Genomic DNA, 15,514 nt, shown 5'->3' on the forward strand with positions numbered 1-15,514 from the left:
TATTTATTTTATTTTCCCCCAAAGAGCGCACACATCGCCGCACGTGACCCTCCGTGGCGTCTCCCTAGGAAAAGTACATCTGGCAGCGAAATATAAACCGTGTCACCAATGTACGCGTTCCTCTCACACCGCATTTTTTACCTTGTTCTTGGCAGCTGACTGTCAGAATGCGGTTTATTTCACATTAAAACGCAAACGGCCATAAACGTATTATAATAATAGTAATAAACTTTACCGTGATCCAGCTTGCTTGGTGGAAATCATTTTTAAAAGACCGGTAAATAAAGTGTTAAAATAATTACGAGGATATGAGAAGCCAGGCATCGCAATGCCACGCAGTTGCTCACATTTATAAGCTAGAGTATTTTATTGCTGCTGGTATTGAGAGGTTTAATGTATATTTAGTATTATGATTTATTATGTACTGGTGGGACAGGCAGGGTGGGGCACTGCGAGAACAAAGGGCTTTTACACAAACATTTATTTTGCGCAATAAGCAAAAGCAGCATTGTGTGGCCCTTGGTGGGTCGTGGGTCATTCGCCCTTGGAGCGCAGAGGTCAGTGAAACCCAATAAGAAGCCCAACCTGCAATGCATCAGCCTGCTGAAAGACTTGTCACATTTACAACTTTAAAACAATGAATTACTGTCTCCCCGGCGCACATATTACGCTTATGGGAACAATAAAATTCTCCCGTTACACCGAAGACGAGAGGAACGTATGCTCTCGATATTTTCAAAGCAGAGGCGGGATTTATTCTCACGATAAAGAAGGGAGATGAGCAGAAATAAACCTATATTCAATGTACGCCACTGAGTGCGGCTGGAAACGCGTGTAATGTTTCATGTCTCGTGCCAGACCTGTCCTGGGCCCTCTTTTAACCTGTTGAAACGGTGTGATTTTTTAAAACACTACGTTCGTGCATTTCTTACCATCTGTCTTATCAAGGCTTTGGGGCAAATCAGTATGTGCAGCAATAAGTCACAGAGCCGTTGTTGCATTTTCCTTCTTTTTTTCTCCATCCATCTCCCTCTCCCTCTCCTTTCCTCCCTACTTGCGTGCGCTTTTCCACAGGAATAAAGCGCTTCTTGGAGGCGTCGGCAGACGTGACTTTGAACTTGGATCAGCTCCTGCGGTTCCTGCAGGGAGCCTAGAAATGGAGTCTTGGAGGAATTGTACATATTGTCCAGACTGCAGGGCTTTCGGCCTCAGAGAGGCAGAGAATTCCTCTGTTTTTTTAATGTCCTTCCTCCCTGCTAAAAATTGCTGGGTTGAGACTTGAGTCGTTTCAAGGAGCAGCAGAGGAAGTTTGATGTGTGATGATGGGGAAGAACCAAAAGGGATTTGAGTTCACGGAACGTGTAAGTAAACGACCTTCAGCGTGATATTCCGTGTTAGATCTTCAACTGTCCTGGGTCTTCCTGAGTTACTCTGGGTGCGGAGCAACGTGAGACACGGGTGCGGTGTCCACATTACAAATATGTCCATAAAGTTGTCCGCCACAGCGCCTTTGTTGGTTCAGACGCGTGCATGGTTGTGATTAAGTGGGCTGCTCCGAGTCATTGGCAACATGTGAAAAGATTAACTCAGAAAGTGTGAAATGTCATGTAATTTTACCACATTTGGTTTCGAGCAAAAACTTTTCCTCCCAGACCTCTCTGTTTCCTCTAGAGTTTTTCTTCTTCTACCTCCAGAAATATTCATCTCAAACTGAAACAATGTGTATAATTATCTGTCTTGTGGCTTCTGTGAAGTGAACTTGGAAGTGGCGCGAATATAGTGCGTTGTACTTGCGAAAATGTCCCCGGTGAATAATAATGTGAACACACTGAATCTCGAGGAATGTGCAAACGTTCGTGTGGATGTGTGTATGTGACGGACACAGATGGACAATCGGGAACATAAATGAAAACGAATTTGCTCAGTCGTGACGCGTGTTAGACGTGTGCATTTTCACTTTGTTTCCTGAGCCATGTAACAATCGCAGGAAAATTGAATTTCTTTCATTGCGGAGCACGCCTATGCGCTGTTATAATAAATCCACAGAAAATAATGCTTAAATAATTGACATTCTGATTCTAGCAATGCGTGTGTTCTCTATATAGACACAAACTGCACACACGCACACAGGTAGAGTAATAGGGTTATTTTGCTCTTACTTTTTGCCAGCAGATATACTTAATGCATGTTATTAATTTCACTCTAAGTGGTGTTTCCTGCGTAAGGTAATTAATTAGGTTTTCAAAAAATTCAAACGTGAATTAGAAATTCAAAAACACTTGATCTTTTTTTATGATGTATGAAATTGAAAGCAAAGGAAATATGTCTTTTCGCAGTGGAATAAGTATAAAAACAGCAAATTCATACAACAAGTGGCACATTCCTATAATCATCAATATGAATATAATACAAACCATATTCTTATTTTAGCCCTGGCTTTTATTGGTGACTTATCAAGCAACACTCGCCAATTTTGTTTTTAATTTCGCCTAGATTTTATTTTTCTTCTTGTCCTTTTTTTTCCTTAACTTACTCAACTGAACAATGTTCAGCTGTGACTGTAGACACCCAGATAGTCAACGCTCCTCTTTTCCGCGAAGTGGATATATGAAGCAAAGTCATCTTTGCTCTCCTTGCACTATTTCTACAACACGCGCTCCTGCAAAACGCCGATTTTCGGGCGTCGTGGCCGAACGCGCGTAACGTTCTCTCTCTCTCTCTCTCTCTCTCTCTCTCTCTCCCTTTTCCCCGAGAAGCTTCTCCGAAAAAGTAGGCGGTAATTATTAGTGGAAAATGGCGAGCAGCCATTAGTGGTGCGGGGGGGGTACTTACTATTGGAGGGGTCCGCAGGATTGATGAGGCACAGTAGCCAATGAGACCTCGCCTTGCGCAGCGCCGGGGCCCCCAGTTAAAGGGGGCGTTAAAAGAAGAAGTGCCAGTCCAGTGAGAAAGAGAGACCCTCCGAGATAAACACAGACAATCGAAAGAAATAAACAGAGCGGTGGGGAGAAGGAGCCAAGATGCGCCCTGGAGCCGCGCTCTGCGTCAGGACGCTGCAGTAAGAGCGCCGTCCACCTCGATGCGTAAAAATACGGCCATCCTCACTCTCACTTCGCCTGGAGAAAGAAAGCCGAGGGAAACATTTGCACGTTTTTTTTTCGTTCATGGGGATTCCGAGTTCCGAGTTAACTTCGGGAGAAACACACTAGGGAAGTAGTAGCGATCCGCTCGAGTCGAGAGGTAGCGCGTTACAGCCGGCGGATCGTCGCTTTGAACTTGGTCTGATGCGGCGTTCGGGACGCTGCGCTGCCGGCGACTCCTCCTCCGTCTAGACGTCCGACCCGTTTGCTTTCCCGGCCGGCGTTGTCGCCTCGGCTTCTCGTTAATATTTGAGCCTGGCGCGCTAGAACGAAGCCCCGGCACGTGCGCTGTCGTCGCCGATTTTAGCGAGATCCGCCGAGAAAGCAGCAGCAGCAGCATCATCATCATCATCATCATCATCATCATCATCATCATCATGTTGCTGGACGCTGGGCACCAGTTCCCCGGGCTGGGAGTTGGCACCTTCGCCAGGCACCACTCGAGCGACATGCAGGACAGGGACCTGACCCTCGCGCAGAACACCTTCGTGGACTCCGCGCACATGGGCGCCTTCAAGCTCAACCACCACGACCTTTCTCCGGGACAGAGCTCAGCCTTCAGCTCGCAGGCGCCCGGCTACCCCGCCGCGGCTCTGGGCGCCCACGCAGCCCACGTCACGTCGTACGCGAGCTCGCCCTTCAACTCCACCAGGGACTTTCTGTTTCGCAGCCGCGGCTTCGGGGAATCGTCTCCCGCGGGCGGCCAGCATGCCCTCTTCGGCCCCGCAGCGGGGTCCCTCCATCACTCGCACGCAGACAGTCAAGGCCACATACTGTTCCCCGGGATCCACGAGGCGCAGCACGGATCCCACGGCTCTCCGAACGTGCTCAATGGACAAATGCGACTTGGACTACCAGGGGAAGTTTTCGGACGCTCTGACCAGTACCACCAGGTGTCGAGTCCCAGGACCGACCCGTACTCCGCAGCCCAACTTCACAACCAGTACGGCTCCATGAACATGAACATGGGCATGAACATGGCAGCTCACCACCACCCCGGTGCCTTTTTCCGCTACATGAGGCAGCAGTGCATCAAGCAGGAGCTCATCTGCAAGTGGATCGACCCGGAGCAGCTGAGCAACCCCAAGAAGAGTTGCAGCAAAACTTTCAGCACCATGCACGAGCTGGTCACCCACGTCTCCGTGGAGCACGTCGGCGGACCCGAGCAGAGCAACCACGTGTGCTTCTGGGAAGAGTGTCCCCGGGAAAGCAAGCCCTTCAAGGCGAAATACAAACTGGTGAACCACATCCGCGTGCACACGGGCGAGAAGCCCTTCCCGTGCCCCTTCCCCGGCTGCGGCAAGGTGTTCGCGCGCTCCGAGAACCTCAAGATCCACAAGAGGACGCACACAGGTAACTGCGAGCCGCGCGCGGGAAGCGCTGTCGCTCCTTGCGTCGTGCGCTCATTTGTCCTGTTATTAGTGCCATGATCATCGTCGTGTAGTTGTGCAGCTCGCGGGAAACCTTGCTCTCCCCCCACCCCACCCCACCCCCACCCCCCACCCCCCTCCGTAGCACCGAATAGCCTGTTGGTGTTTAGCGCTCATTTCGTACAACCGGCGTCGTCGACTCGCCGAGGCTGCTCGGTCGGTGAGAATTTTGGGCAGAGAGAGCGGCGTCGTTTTCATGCTCCCACCCTGCGTCGGGATGTTCCGTTTAATTTCCTGCAAAACACGCTGAACAAAGAAACAAACGAATGCCAGAGCCCGGCACGACGCGCGCGTCGCGTCGCGGTTCTCCACCGCAGCGTAAAAATCCCTCGTGGATTCATGAATCCTCCAGCTCGGAATAAACGCAGCGTTTGCAACAGTTTGTAAAATTATGTAACAGCCTGTCGAGGTTTGTGGTTCTTAAACTTTTAAAAAAAAAAAATGGGTCAAAAGGCGAACTGAGGGCTCCGCGTGCGCGAGCCGGGAGCGGGGCGCCTGGTGTGCCTTTTACTGTCGCCCACGGGGAGATTATTTCCTGTAGATAAAGGTTTTAATCAATTTCTTTTTTTACTGAAAAAAAAATGACTTTAATACTAATCCAACGGCAGGGACACGAGGAATCGGGCCCTTTTGTTATTCACGCGCTCCACGGAGGGTAGTAGGTGCCAGACGGACTGCTGCTCGGATTTCTCTCTTTTTTACTATTTTCTCAGAGAATTCACTTAAATCGTCCAGGTGTTAATTACATTTTTATTGTTAGCGTGCTTGTGACACTGGCACCCTATGTGAAATGATAAAACTGCATTAGTGTGTCATTTTCATTTCGTATTAAAGGCCTTCTTCTTAAAAAAAGTAAAAATTACTATAGCCTCTGCCTACGAATTTCTCTCACCGAGTTTAGAAAATTTAATATTTTTTTAGTCCGATGAAAGTATTTAACTACTTACTAACTGCTTGTGAAAATATGGAAACCACTCTTGCGTGAATTAGTTTTTTTTAATATACAATGACTGCAGTTTAATTGAATCTCAGCAAATACCCGTATTGGAAGTGAGCTGAAAAAAAAGAATGAATTAATTTTATTAATTAGATGAAGTAATTGTTTTTACCGTTTTGTTGTTCATTTTGTAATGACTATCGAGTCATTGACTCTTGGTTATCGCAGATCAAATTTGCTATACACCCACTGTACTTTATGTAAGAGACGGAAATAGGTATTAAATGTAAATAACTCGTAATTTAATTTTTGTGTAAATATAGGCATTTACTGTAAGGTAATTATGGGCCCATGCCTATGCAATTTCTTTAAATACGTTGTACTCACCCGTTGCTGCAGAGTCTGTTTATAAACGAGTTTCCAGCCTTTTTCATATATTTATTCGTAATTTATCTTATTTTTTAATTGCATCTGTTCACCACCGTGTGCGTTGTTTTCGCCCTGCAGGGGAGAAGCCCTTCCAGTGTGAGTTCGAGGGCTGCGATCGGCGCTTCGCCAACAGTAGCGACCGGAAGAAGCACATGCACGTGCACACCTCGGACAAGCCATATCTGTGCAAGATGTGTGACAAGTCGTACACACACCCCAGCTCGTTAAGGAAGCACATGAAGGTATGGCGATTTTACGCTGTTTATCACTATTACGCGCAGTGCGTTTTGCGCACAATCTCAGACGCGCACTTTTCATGCAGCGTGACTTCATTCGCTTTATTTGCCCTGCCCCTCTTTTTTTAAGGTTCACGAATCCTCTCCTTCGGCTTCGGACTCGTCGCCCGCGGCCAGCTCTGGGTACGAGTCCTCCACCCCCCCAGGCTTGGTGTCCCCTTCCACCGAGACGCAGAGTAACACCAACCTGTCCCCCGCGTCTGTGGTGCACAGCGGCACTGGGCACAGTGGCCTGTCGTCCAATTTTAATGAGTGGTATGTGTAGAACAGAGACCTCGAACCCGGAGCCATTTCACAGATCAGAACGAAAAAAAAAATCGAAGAACGTCCCTGTAAATAGAAATTCTTGTACAAACAAAGCCGCGCCGAATGGACGCTGTACCGTTACGCGCGAATCCACACGATGAGGAAAGTTGCATTGTGAATACAATACTGAACCCAAGAAAATGGTTTGAGATTTATTCAATATTTTGTAAATGGTCATAGAGAACAAATACTCTCTCCCATGGTTGTTATACATTTTGTCAGTCTTTGGTGTCATAGATGTTCCTTCCATGGTAGCTATATCTGTAACTGGACTTTTAGTGCACATATTATGGGGAAAAAAATCTTTTTGTATTCTGATGTTAAATATTGTGATCTTATGAAGGCAATTTGATTGTAACTATACAACTATCGACTGGAACCGGTGCCAAAGTGAACATTTAACTCAAAACAAACAATATTTGCCTGTGAATGTATATTTCGTTTGCTGGGTTTAACTTGTGACGTTTTGTGCTCTGCAAGTTTGAATTGTGAAATACTATTGGGGAGATTGTGTGTGGGGGGGGGGAATAAACGTTGTGTCGTTTTCTGTAACTACACCCTTCCTTTTGTAAATATTAGCTGCCATATTTATCCATTTATAATTAAATTATGGTATTTACTTGCTACAGATGAAACAATATTTATAAAGAATGTTTCTTTACTATAAGTATGTACAATTATGAGGTAAACGCGGACAGCTGTTTTATGTGTTTTTGTTTAAAAAGTGTTTTCTTCATTCTTGTGATAAATTTCAAGAATTTTACTGCATACAGAAATATAATAAAATGTGTTGCAAGTGTTTAATCCTGCCTTCTCTGTGACTGACAATTTGACTTTAAATAATTCAGTATTTCGGATATTCAGTTTAATTAATATCAGGTACGTTGCGCTGCATATTAAATACGTGTTTTTAGCGGCTGCTAAATTTTGCGCGGACGCGTGGAACTTTAAACTCAAAATAATTCTTTGACTTTTTCCACCACGTTTTTATTTTTCGACAGTGCGCTACTACCCACTCGCGTCCTTGACCACGGCGGCACAGCAACCCTACCTGCAGTGGTTCAAATACCGAAAATGTGTCATCTGGAAAGTATGAGGCTGTAAATTGAATATATAAGTGCAACGATAATTAGGTAATACCACCGATGACTGTCGCGAAGGCATTTACAAAATTCTTCAGGAAACACGCGTGTTTGTTCAGCTAAGTGTCGCTCACTGCAATTCCCTCCAAAAACAGCTTGGTTTCGGGACGGGATGGACGCTGGTTCATTGCCCCCCCACGCACATTTTCAGTTTAAACGCGATTTTACTATTATTTAAGGATTTTAGTGCAATAAACCGTTCTTGATCACGTGTTATGTAAGGACAAGGATGGAGCCACTGGAAAAATCACGTCCGACATTTATTCCATGAGTGTGTTTTTAGTGTATTTTCATTTCATTTCATTAACTGACCTGGGTTAGTGTTGCATTTTCAGTCGATTGCTCGCTCCCTTAGTGCTGTGTTCTCGTTTGGCGACTGACTGACTTGGCCAACATTTTCTTTCGCTTCGAACTGACTCTGATCCTCTGGTCCTTTGCGTTTCCATCTGTTACTGCATGTGGCTACACGGGCTCTTCACCCTGGGGCTTCTCCTTTTGAGGAAGACCTTACCAACCGGTAACCTGACTGGCCCCATATGATGACCCCATACGATGACATGTCTCACCACATGTGAAACCTGAGTTACACCCCTCTTTAGCTGTGACTGCAATTCAATTAGCTTTGCGTCATTAGAGTTGGGAGCTCAGATTTTGCGGATCTGCGATATTCCGCACCTCCCTGTCTGTCTTTCTGTCTCCGTCTTCTCAGATACACACATTAAATTCGCATCCCAGTGTGAGCGTAATGAACCCAGGAAAAGCAGCTCGAGACTCGTTCAGTATTTGTAAAAGGTGATAGGGGACAAATACCCTCCCCTTGTCTCAAAACATTTGGCCGTTATAGTTTCTGATGTATCTGTACGCAGGTAAATGTATTCATACCGTGTCTATATGTATCCATGCGTGCGTAGAGATTATACAAAGTGTGTGATGTTTCTGTGAGTACGAGTGGACGTCGCGAGCTGTCAGTGTTGAAGGAAATCCTGTGAAATATAGAAGTGTTCATGAGGATTTGTCCCATTCACACCCTGACCCCCCCCCTTAAATGAAGCTCGAGGCTGAAGAGCCATGAACTTGAACTTGACAGAGAGGAAGCCCTTTGTAACTGTCAGTGAGGGTGGTATATTAATGTGTGTGTGGAGCGAGGGAAGTGGGGGATGGGCGGCGGTGACCAGTATAAGGTTGGCTTCAGTCCCTTTTTTATTGATCACTGTGTCACGGGTCCGAAAAATGACTTTGGCACGCGTATTTATACATATTCAGTGTTCTCGTCACTGCTATGGATGCAAAATATATGGTTGTGTACAATTAACCATCAAAGAAAACAAAACAGGATACACGCTAACACCGTCAGCGGCGTCAGGGGCCACTTGCGGTGTGTATCGTTCCAAACGTATGGTTACTGTGAAGGATGCGTATCCGTGTGTGTGTGTGTGTGTGTGTGTGTGTGTGAAGGCGCACCGGTGGTCTCCCAAGGAAACTCTGAGGCGCGTGTCCTTGGGTTCACCTCCGATGCGCTGCGCGCCGCTGCCGCGGTACGGAACCGGTGACCGGCGACGTTTCCTGACGCTCAGCGCGTTACCGGTGCGCACGTGCGCTGTTCAGGGCTGCTTCTCTGCGCGCTCGCTGCGGAGAAGGACTTGTACCCTGCGTGTTGTCGCCGTTGTCACCATCGGCACATGTGCGCGTGTGTTTAGCCCAAGTGAACTGCTTGAATCAGCACAAAATATAGTTTATGAGGTTTTTAATTTTTAAAAAATATATTTTTTCCTTTCTTTCATTTAAAGCAGGTTGAGACGGGCTGTGTGTATTTTGAACACTTTATCCTACAGCAGCCCTCATCTGTAACCTCATCGGTGTGTTTTATCCGCTGTCTGAGGGCATGCGCTGTAGAACTTGGCTCTGGTTTTTTCGGGAATCATCCGTGGGGTAGAAACTTCGATGAGGAAGCGCTCGGATTTCTGAAATATGTGCTTGATAAAAGTCAACTCTGTCTCCTGTCACACTGCTGTGAGATCTTTGCTTGCGGGTTTCACTGGAAAGGCCATTCCTTAGGTGTGTGTGTGTGTCTGTGTGTGTGTGTGGGGGGGGTTCATTGACTTGTTCAGTCATCATGATGCACCGGCCCACTTTTGCTTGTAATTCCTGCTCATCTCCAGCTCATCAATGGAGCAAAACCAAAGGAGAGATAAAGGAAGAGAGCCCCCCCACCCTCCCTCCCCTAAACACCAAAAAAGCCCAGCTTCACAGTCCAGGCTGGCATTCGGAAATTTCTAGGAGAAACAGTGTAAAGTCCACCTCCTTGCTCTTTCAGCCCATGTTCATGCCATGTTGAGCCTTTGATTACAAAGAAAATGGTCAAAGTCGCTCTTTTCAGATGACAAGTACCGTTTTCTCTCCGGACCCAAATGAAGATGCTGGGCCTGCAATGAGACAGGACGCATTAAAATGAAACAAAGAAGAGAGGGAATTAAGAGTGTTGCTGTCTGAGATAAGTTTAATTAGTGTCCCACTTTATCATTGTGTAACTGAGCAATTGTCTTAATCATCTTTCAAGATTAATCATCTGCTTGTATGACATCTTTCTAATTGAGGTCTTTTCTCACACCTTCTGAGATACAATCAGGTATACAGGCCTGTGGTTCTGAATGCTAAACAATGAGGGACTGTTCCTTCCACATCATCACCATTCGCATCTTGGGGAAGAAGAAGAAGAAGAAGAAGAAGAAGAAGAAGAAGAAGAAGAAGAAGAAGAAGAAGAAAAGATCAGTTTAAGATAAACTGGCTCAGTGCGGTGTGAGTGTAAGAGGGCAGAATAAGTATTTATGGAGGAGAACTTGGTGGTAATTCGTGGAATTGAGCTCATGTCAGTCACATCACACAGGCCACCTGAGATGCCCACTGGACACACACGGTAAATGGGGGCTGCACTTTATGAAATAAATGGATCATCTTGGCGCGGACAGCTGACAGTTTCACACGTAACCTGTCATCAGTGTAACTGTGAGTTTACCTCCACACACGAAAGGCTCACTGTGATTTTTTTCCCCCCCTCGCATGCAACATTAGACACGTACATACATAATGAACACATGGAATTCCGGACATTCTCGTTCTGAGCTCAAGTAAAACATGGTAAAAACGGATGATTCTAAGAAAAATGCACAGATTGATAAAATAACAACAATAAGTGAAAATTATGTTATAATAAAAAGATTAAATACGACATGAAAAGTTAAATGCATGGGGAAAAAACTAGTTATTTTGCTTTCACAGAGACTAAAAAACACATAAGTAATTTCTAAATATAATTACTTCAGTCGATTGATACGGTAAATAAAGGATGGTGTGGACAGCGTGAATAACGTCATATTGCAAACCAATTCAGGAAAAGGGATTACAGACTTTAAGTACAGGGAGCACCGATTTCATCTATATTTAAATATTCTGCTGTAAAACAAACGTATGAAACTGATGCGTAGGTTTAAACAACGACAAAAAAAACACCATGCAGCACAAATAGTCAGAGATGTGATCAATGGTGAAATGAAAATATACTTTACTTGGGAATACGTAACACTCAGCTCATGAAATGTCATATGTGATACGAAGAGAAACATCAGCTCAGTATTTTCATATTGAGAAACCTGGAATCTAATCACTCATAAATAACCGTTATTTTTTAGTAAATATTAATATGCAGATGTGAAGGTATTAAAGGCTGGAATGTTATAACGGCACGTTTTTATTGTAGCTGTGAAATTATTTTATACCCTGAAAGCCCGAATCTCCTTGTTGATTTTGCGCACTTTGCTCGTTTGGGTTTTGCGATGATCTCTCAATTCATTGTGAAGCGCAGGGGGGAAGAACACAGCCTAAAATCACGAAAACCCACACTAAAACGAAGTATTACACTGTAAACGTATGTTAAGACTTATTTACTAGCCTCTCTCATCATTCACACACACACACACACACACACACACACACACACACACACACACACACACACACACACACACAGGCGCGCGCGCCTAAGGTGTGTAGAATCTGTTACCATTTGGTCTTTATTCTGTTCTTTCAGGGTTTCTGGTGCTCAAGAATTCAAAAGCAAAAAATGTATTCGTATCAGCAAATCTGGATCCCTCCCCCCCTCCCCTCCCTCATCACTTTTACCATAAGACACGGAAAACCCTGTTTTGTAGTAAATATGAACGAAATTCCGTGGCCACGGAAGCAGGGAGCGCAGTTCTAATAACACATTTATGAAGATATGATTTAAATAAGATATATAGATCATTACAAGTGTTGGGGGTTTGAAGATCACGTTCATCATGTCATCATCACCTAACATTCAATTACACCGTCTTACTACATGATTTATAGGAAATATACCACTGCTTAAAAATGGACCAATTATTAATGCCAAAAAAAGAACTGGAAATATTTTTCCATACTTTCTGTTTTGAGATTTGTTTTCACACCTTCCCTTATAGTCACTTATATTTGGGGAATAAGTAGAATTTATGACAACTGTGATTTAGTGGGAAATGACACCCGGTATATGGGCAGTATTTCTGACATATATGTCCAATTTAATTACATGTGAGGAAAATAACCCAGCGCTGAAAGTTCGTTTGGTGGGATGGAAATCAACACGTTGCTGTCACAAAAACTAAGAAAAAAAATAAATAAAATAACAATAAAAACAGGACAGAGTTTGTCATTGCGCCAATTCATTGTTTTCTCCTTTTTTGAGAAATCTTCGCGAAATAAATGGATTTTTGCTGAGAAGAAATAACCTTTTCGCACCGACAGCTGCTCAATGGGAAACCTAACGAATTCATATTTGGTCTTGAAGGAAAATATGTTTTTTGGTTCTGCGAAACGGATTTTCAGATGGTCTTTTTTATGTCAATATCCCATACATGCCTTTCCATTCAATTAACATGTAAAAAGTAATAGAAGATTAAACTACATCTGAACAAAAAACAGCAAAAGGGAAAAATCTCCAATTAGTTTTTAAAAGAAATCTTTTTATAGCTTAATATGGAAATAGTCCAACATTATAAATCTGCAGTGACAAGACACAGTATGTTATGGAGGCAAATTTATGAACACACAATTCGTGTTCATAAATTTGCCTCCATAACATACCGTGTCTTTTAAAATACAGCAAAATATTATAATCCTGTATGTTTGCTGTACTGGAAAAAAAATCCATAATTCTGTTATTTTACAGGAAGCGACTGAGCAGTAAGACCCCGAACCGCTGTTTGAGGACAATTTATAACAATTAACAATTAATACAACAATTAATAGCGTGTTAATTGCGCCTTTTTCGGTCCGGTAAAAAGGCAGCAGCACAGTAACATTTTCCCCTTTCGGCTCCTGAATTGTTTCATCAAATATTTTGTGTACAGAGTAACAGCACAAGTCAACATCTTTTTTATTTTTTTTATTTTTTTTTTTTGGGAGGGTGAAAAAAAATCAGTGTACAAACTTCAACATGTTCGCTAAATTGAGCTGCACTGGATGCATCACTACTCCTTCCACATGCGTGAGATGTAAACTTGAGGACGAATAGAGTCACTTTGTCGTTTACTCATCACCTCTGCGATGACTGAGCTCCTCTCTGCTTTTCCAAGCGTGTCTTTCCTCTCACTTTTTGGGACTGTCATGAGACAAAGGGTGCATTTATCTGGCAAAGCGTAGGAGGGCAGGAATGGCCGGCAGAGTGCAGGTGCTGCGGTGGGGGGGGGGGCACATCCGCAGAGGTGAGGGCACATCCCAAGCGCCTTGTGCCTCAAAGAGGGGCTCTCCCCGCCGAGGGCACGGGGGAGGAGGAGGGCCGAGGAGCCGCGTCCCGCGTTTTGTGGGAGGCGCGGAGCAGACAGATGGCCGGCGGCAGCGGGCGCAGACTGTGGCCAGGGATGTGTGGGTACACACTTTGTCTGGTCCGCGGGGGTGGCGCGCTTAAGGGCACGGCACCCCGGCGCCAAAACTTCAAACCAGCGCAAGGTAAGGAGCGGAGGAAGGCGGCAGATGGGGAGAGGGGAGAGCCGCCACTCGGAGGCCTTTCCTGAGACTCCAGACAATGGGCAGGAGGAATGCAGGAGGAGCTGCGCGCACCGAGAGCGGATCATGCCTGCTGAACAATAGCACTAACCTGACCACTGCTAACAGAGTACTGTTACACACCAAATGTCCTGTCTTCTTTCATTTTGCTCTCAAAGGACAGGTGATGGGTGATGTTCACCACGGCTGCGGCGGAATTAGTTCCGAGACCACAGTTACACTGCATTAGTAATGTTTACTCTACATGTGAGCGCAGTACCCTAGTGTAAAACAGCCCTACTCTTTTATTCATGTTGTTCTTGACCTTTGACCTTGACACACAGTTTGTCTCGGTGAAGTATTAGGTGACTACTTTTTCTATTTCAGCTATGCACTTTTGATAGTAAAAGTGTAACAACATGGGATAAAATACAATATTCAGTAACAAGTTAGAGGCAAATAAATGAACATGCAGATGTGTGTCAGTGAGACAATGGCACCGAAGCTTTGCTCTGTGACCGTGGTGATGTGCACTGACATTTCAGAGACCCTCATCCTAAGACCGGGGGCTCGTCATTGAAACGTTGCCCATAGTTGCCCTGCAGGATTTTTTTTTCATGGTGTAACAGGCTTTCCCAACAAAATTCCACAACTGTGTGGATCCCCAACGATATTGAGAAGACATGTGATCGGCATTTAAGGACGATGGCGCAATTCTGCTGTACAGTGGCTCACATTATTGTTGTGTTTTTGTCCCTCTGAGTATTTTTATCACCACGCATTATTAGGTTAGTGGTGGGGTGCGGCAGTGCAGCAGGTTTGCCTGTGCCTGCTCTCTGGTGGGTCTGGGGTTCGAGCCCTCCTTGGCGTGCCTTGTTATGGACTGGCGTCTCGTCCTGGGTGTGTCCCCTCCCCCTCCAGCCTTACGCCCTGTGTTGCCGGGTTATGCTCTGGCTCCCTGCGACCCTGAATGGGACAAGCGGTTCAGGAAATGTGTGTGTGTGTGTGTGTGTGTGTGTGTGTGTGTATTAGTTAGTTCGCAGTTGTCGCCTTCCCTAGATCTGCTCTTTAGTAATTTGGCTCCTGTGACGGAGAACAATAAAAGCACCACATCACAGTTAGTGTAACACAGACAGCAATTTCACTCACAGGGAGAAGTCTCCTAACTGTGGCAGCAGCTACAAAGGTCTAATGCTTAAAACAGAGGCTATTAATTAATTGACATGAATGAAATGCCTCGGAGCTGATCGGAAGCGGGGCGTTCCAGCCACGAGGAGTGGGAGGTTTTGCGATCTGCTGCCTCTGCAGCGACGTCAGTGGATTTCTGCTCAGTCCCCTGGGACCTGGATGCTGTCGCTCAGTACACTAAAAGTCACCTGCATGCGGCGTGCGGGGCCGTATTGGAATTCATGGGCTCGGCGGCGAGAGAGAATTACCGCCTGGATCGTAAATCCCAAGGTGAAGATTTGCCAAATGGAAATCTTAGCTGATTCGCCATGCAGGGAACGTCCAGGGAATTGGTGAAGAACAGGCAAAGAGGGACACTGTGAGAAAAGGAATCGCAAACTCGGTTCCGTTCAAATTCAGCTCGGTTCCTCTCGGTCCTTCTTTCACTTTAATCGAGATGTGGGAGGGGGGTGTGGTGGCACGGTGGGAGAGTGGGTTTGACCAGGTCCCGCTCTCTGGTGGGTCTGGGATTCGAGTCCCGCTTGGGGTGCCCTGTGACGGCCTGGCGTCCCGTCCTCGGTGCGTCCCCTCCGCCTCCAGCCTCTCGCCC

The 15,514-nt window shown here is 45.5% G+C and overlaps 1 protein-coding gene across 2 annotated transcripts; it reads left to right on the top strand.

Annotated features, from left to right (window-relative positions):
* The first annotated feature begins 1,148 nt into the window (after positions 1–1,148).
* zic2a (zic family member 2 (odd-paired homolog, Drosophila), a) lies at positions 1,149–6,920 on the top strand. 2 transcript variants are annotated; one of them, XM_018746271.2, is made up of 4 exons: positions 1,149–1,361; positions 2,757–4,493; positions 6,015–6,178; positions 6,303–6,920. In XM_018746271.2, exons 2-4 carry the CDS (start codon positions 3,518–3,520, stop codon positions 6,495–6,497), a joined length of 1,335 nt encoding a protein of 444 aa, XP_018601787.1. In that variant the 5' UTR covers positions 1,149–1,361; positions 2,757–3,517; the 3' UTR covers positions 6,498–6,920. The 2 variants fall into 2 exon arrangements, with proteins under 2 accessions (XP_018601787.1, XP_029112804.1); XM_029256971.1 differs by lacking the exon at positions 1,149–1,361 and having other exon boundaries at positions 2,314–4,493.
* Positions 6,921–15,514: the final 8,594 nt, after the last annotated feature.

This window comes from Scleropages formosus, chromosome 12, assembly GCF_900964775.1.
Source record: "Scleropages formosus chromosome 12, fSclFor1.1, whole genome shotgun sequence".
In the NCBI taxonomy this organism is placed as follows: Eukaryota; Metazoa; Chordata; class Actinopteri; order Osteoglossiformes; family Osteoglossidae; genus Scleropages; species Scleropages formosus.

What these genes read in the sequence shown, in the direction of transcription:
- zic2a (XM_018746271.2), top strand. Translation starts at nt 3,518, where the DNA reads ATGTTGCTGGACGCTGGGCACCAGTTCCCCGGGCTGGGAGTTGGCACC. An exon ending in CCACAAGAGGACGCACACAG is followed by an intron (nt 4,494 to 6,014) that starts GTAACTGCGAGC and finishes TTCGCCCTGCAG; the next exon opens with GGGAGAAGCCCTTCCAGTGT. An exon ending in CGTTAAGGAAGCACATGAAG is followed by an intron (nt 6,179 to 6,302) that starts GTATGGCGATTT and finishes TCTTTTTTTAAG; the next exon opens with GTTCACGAATCCTCTCCTTC.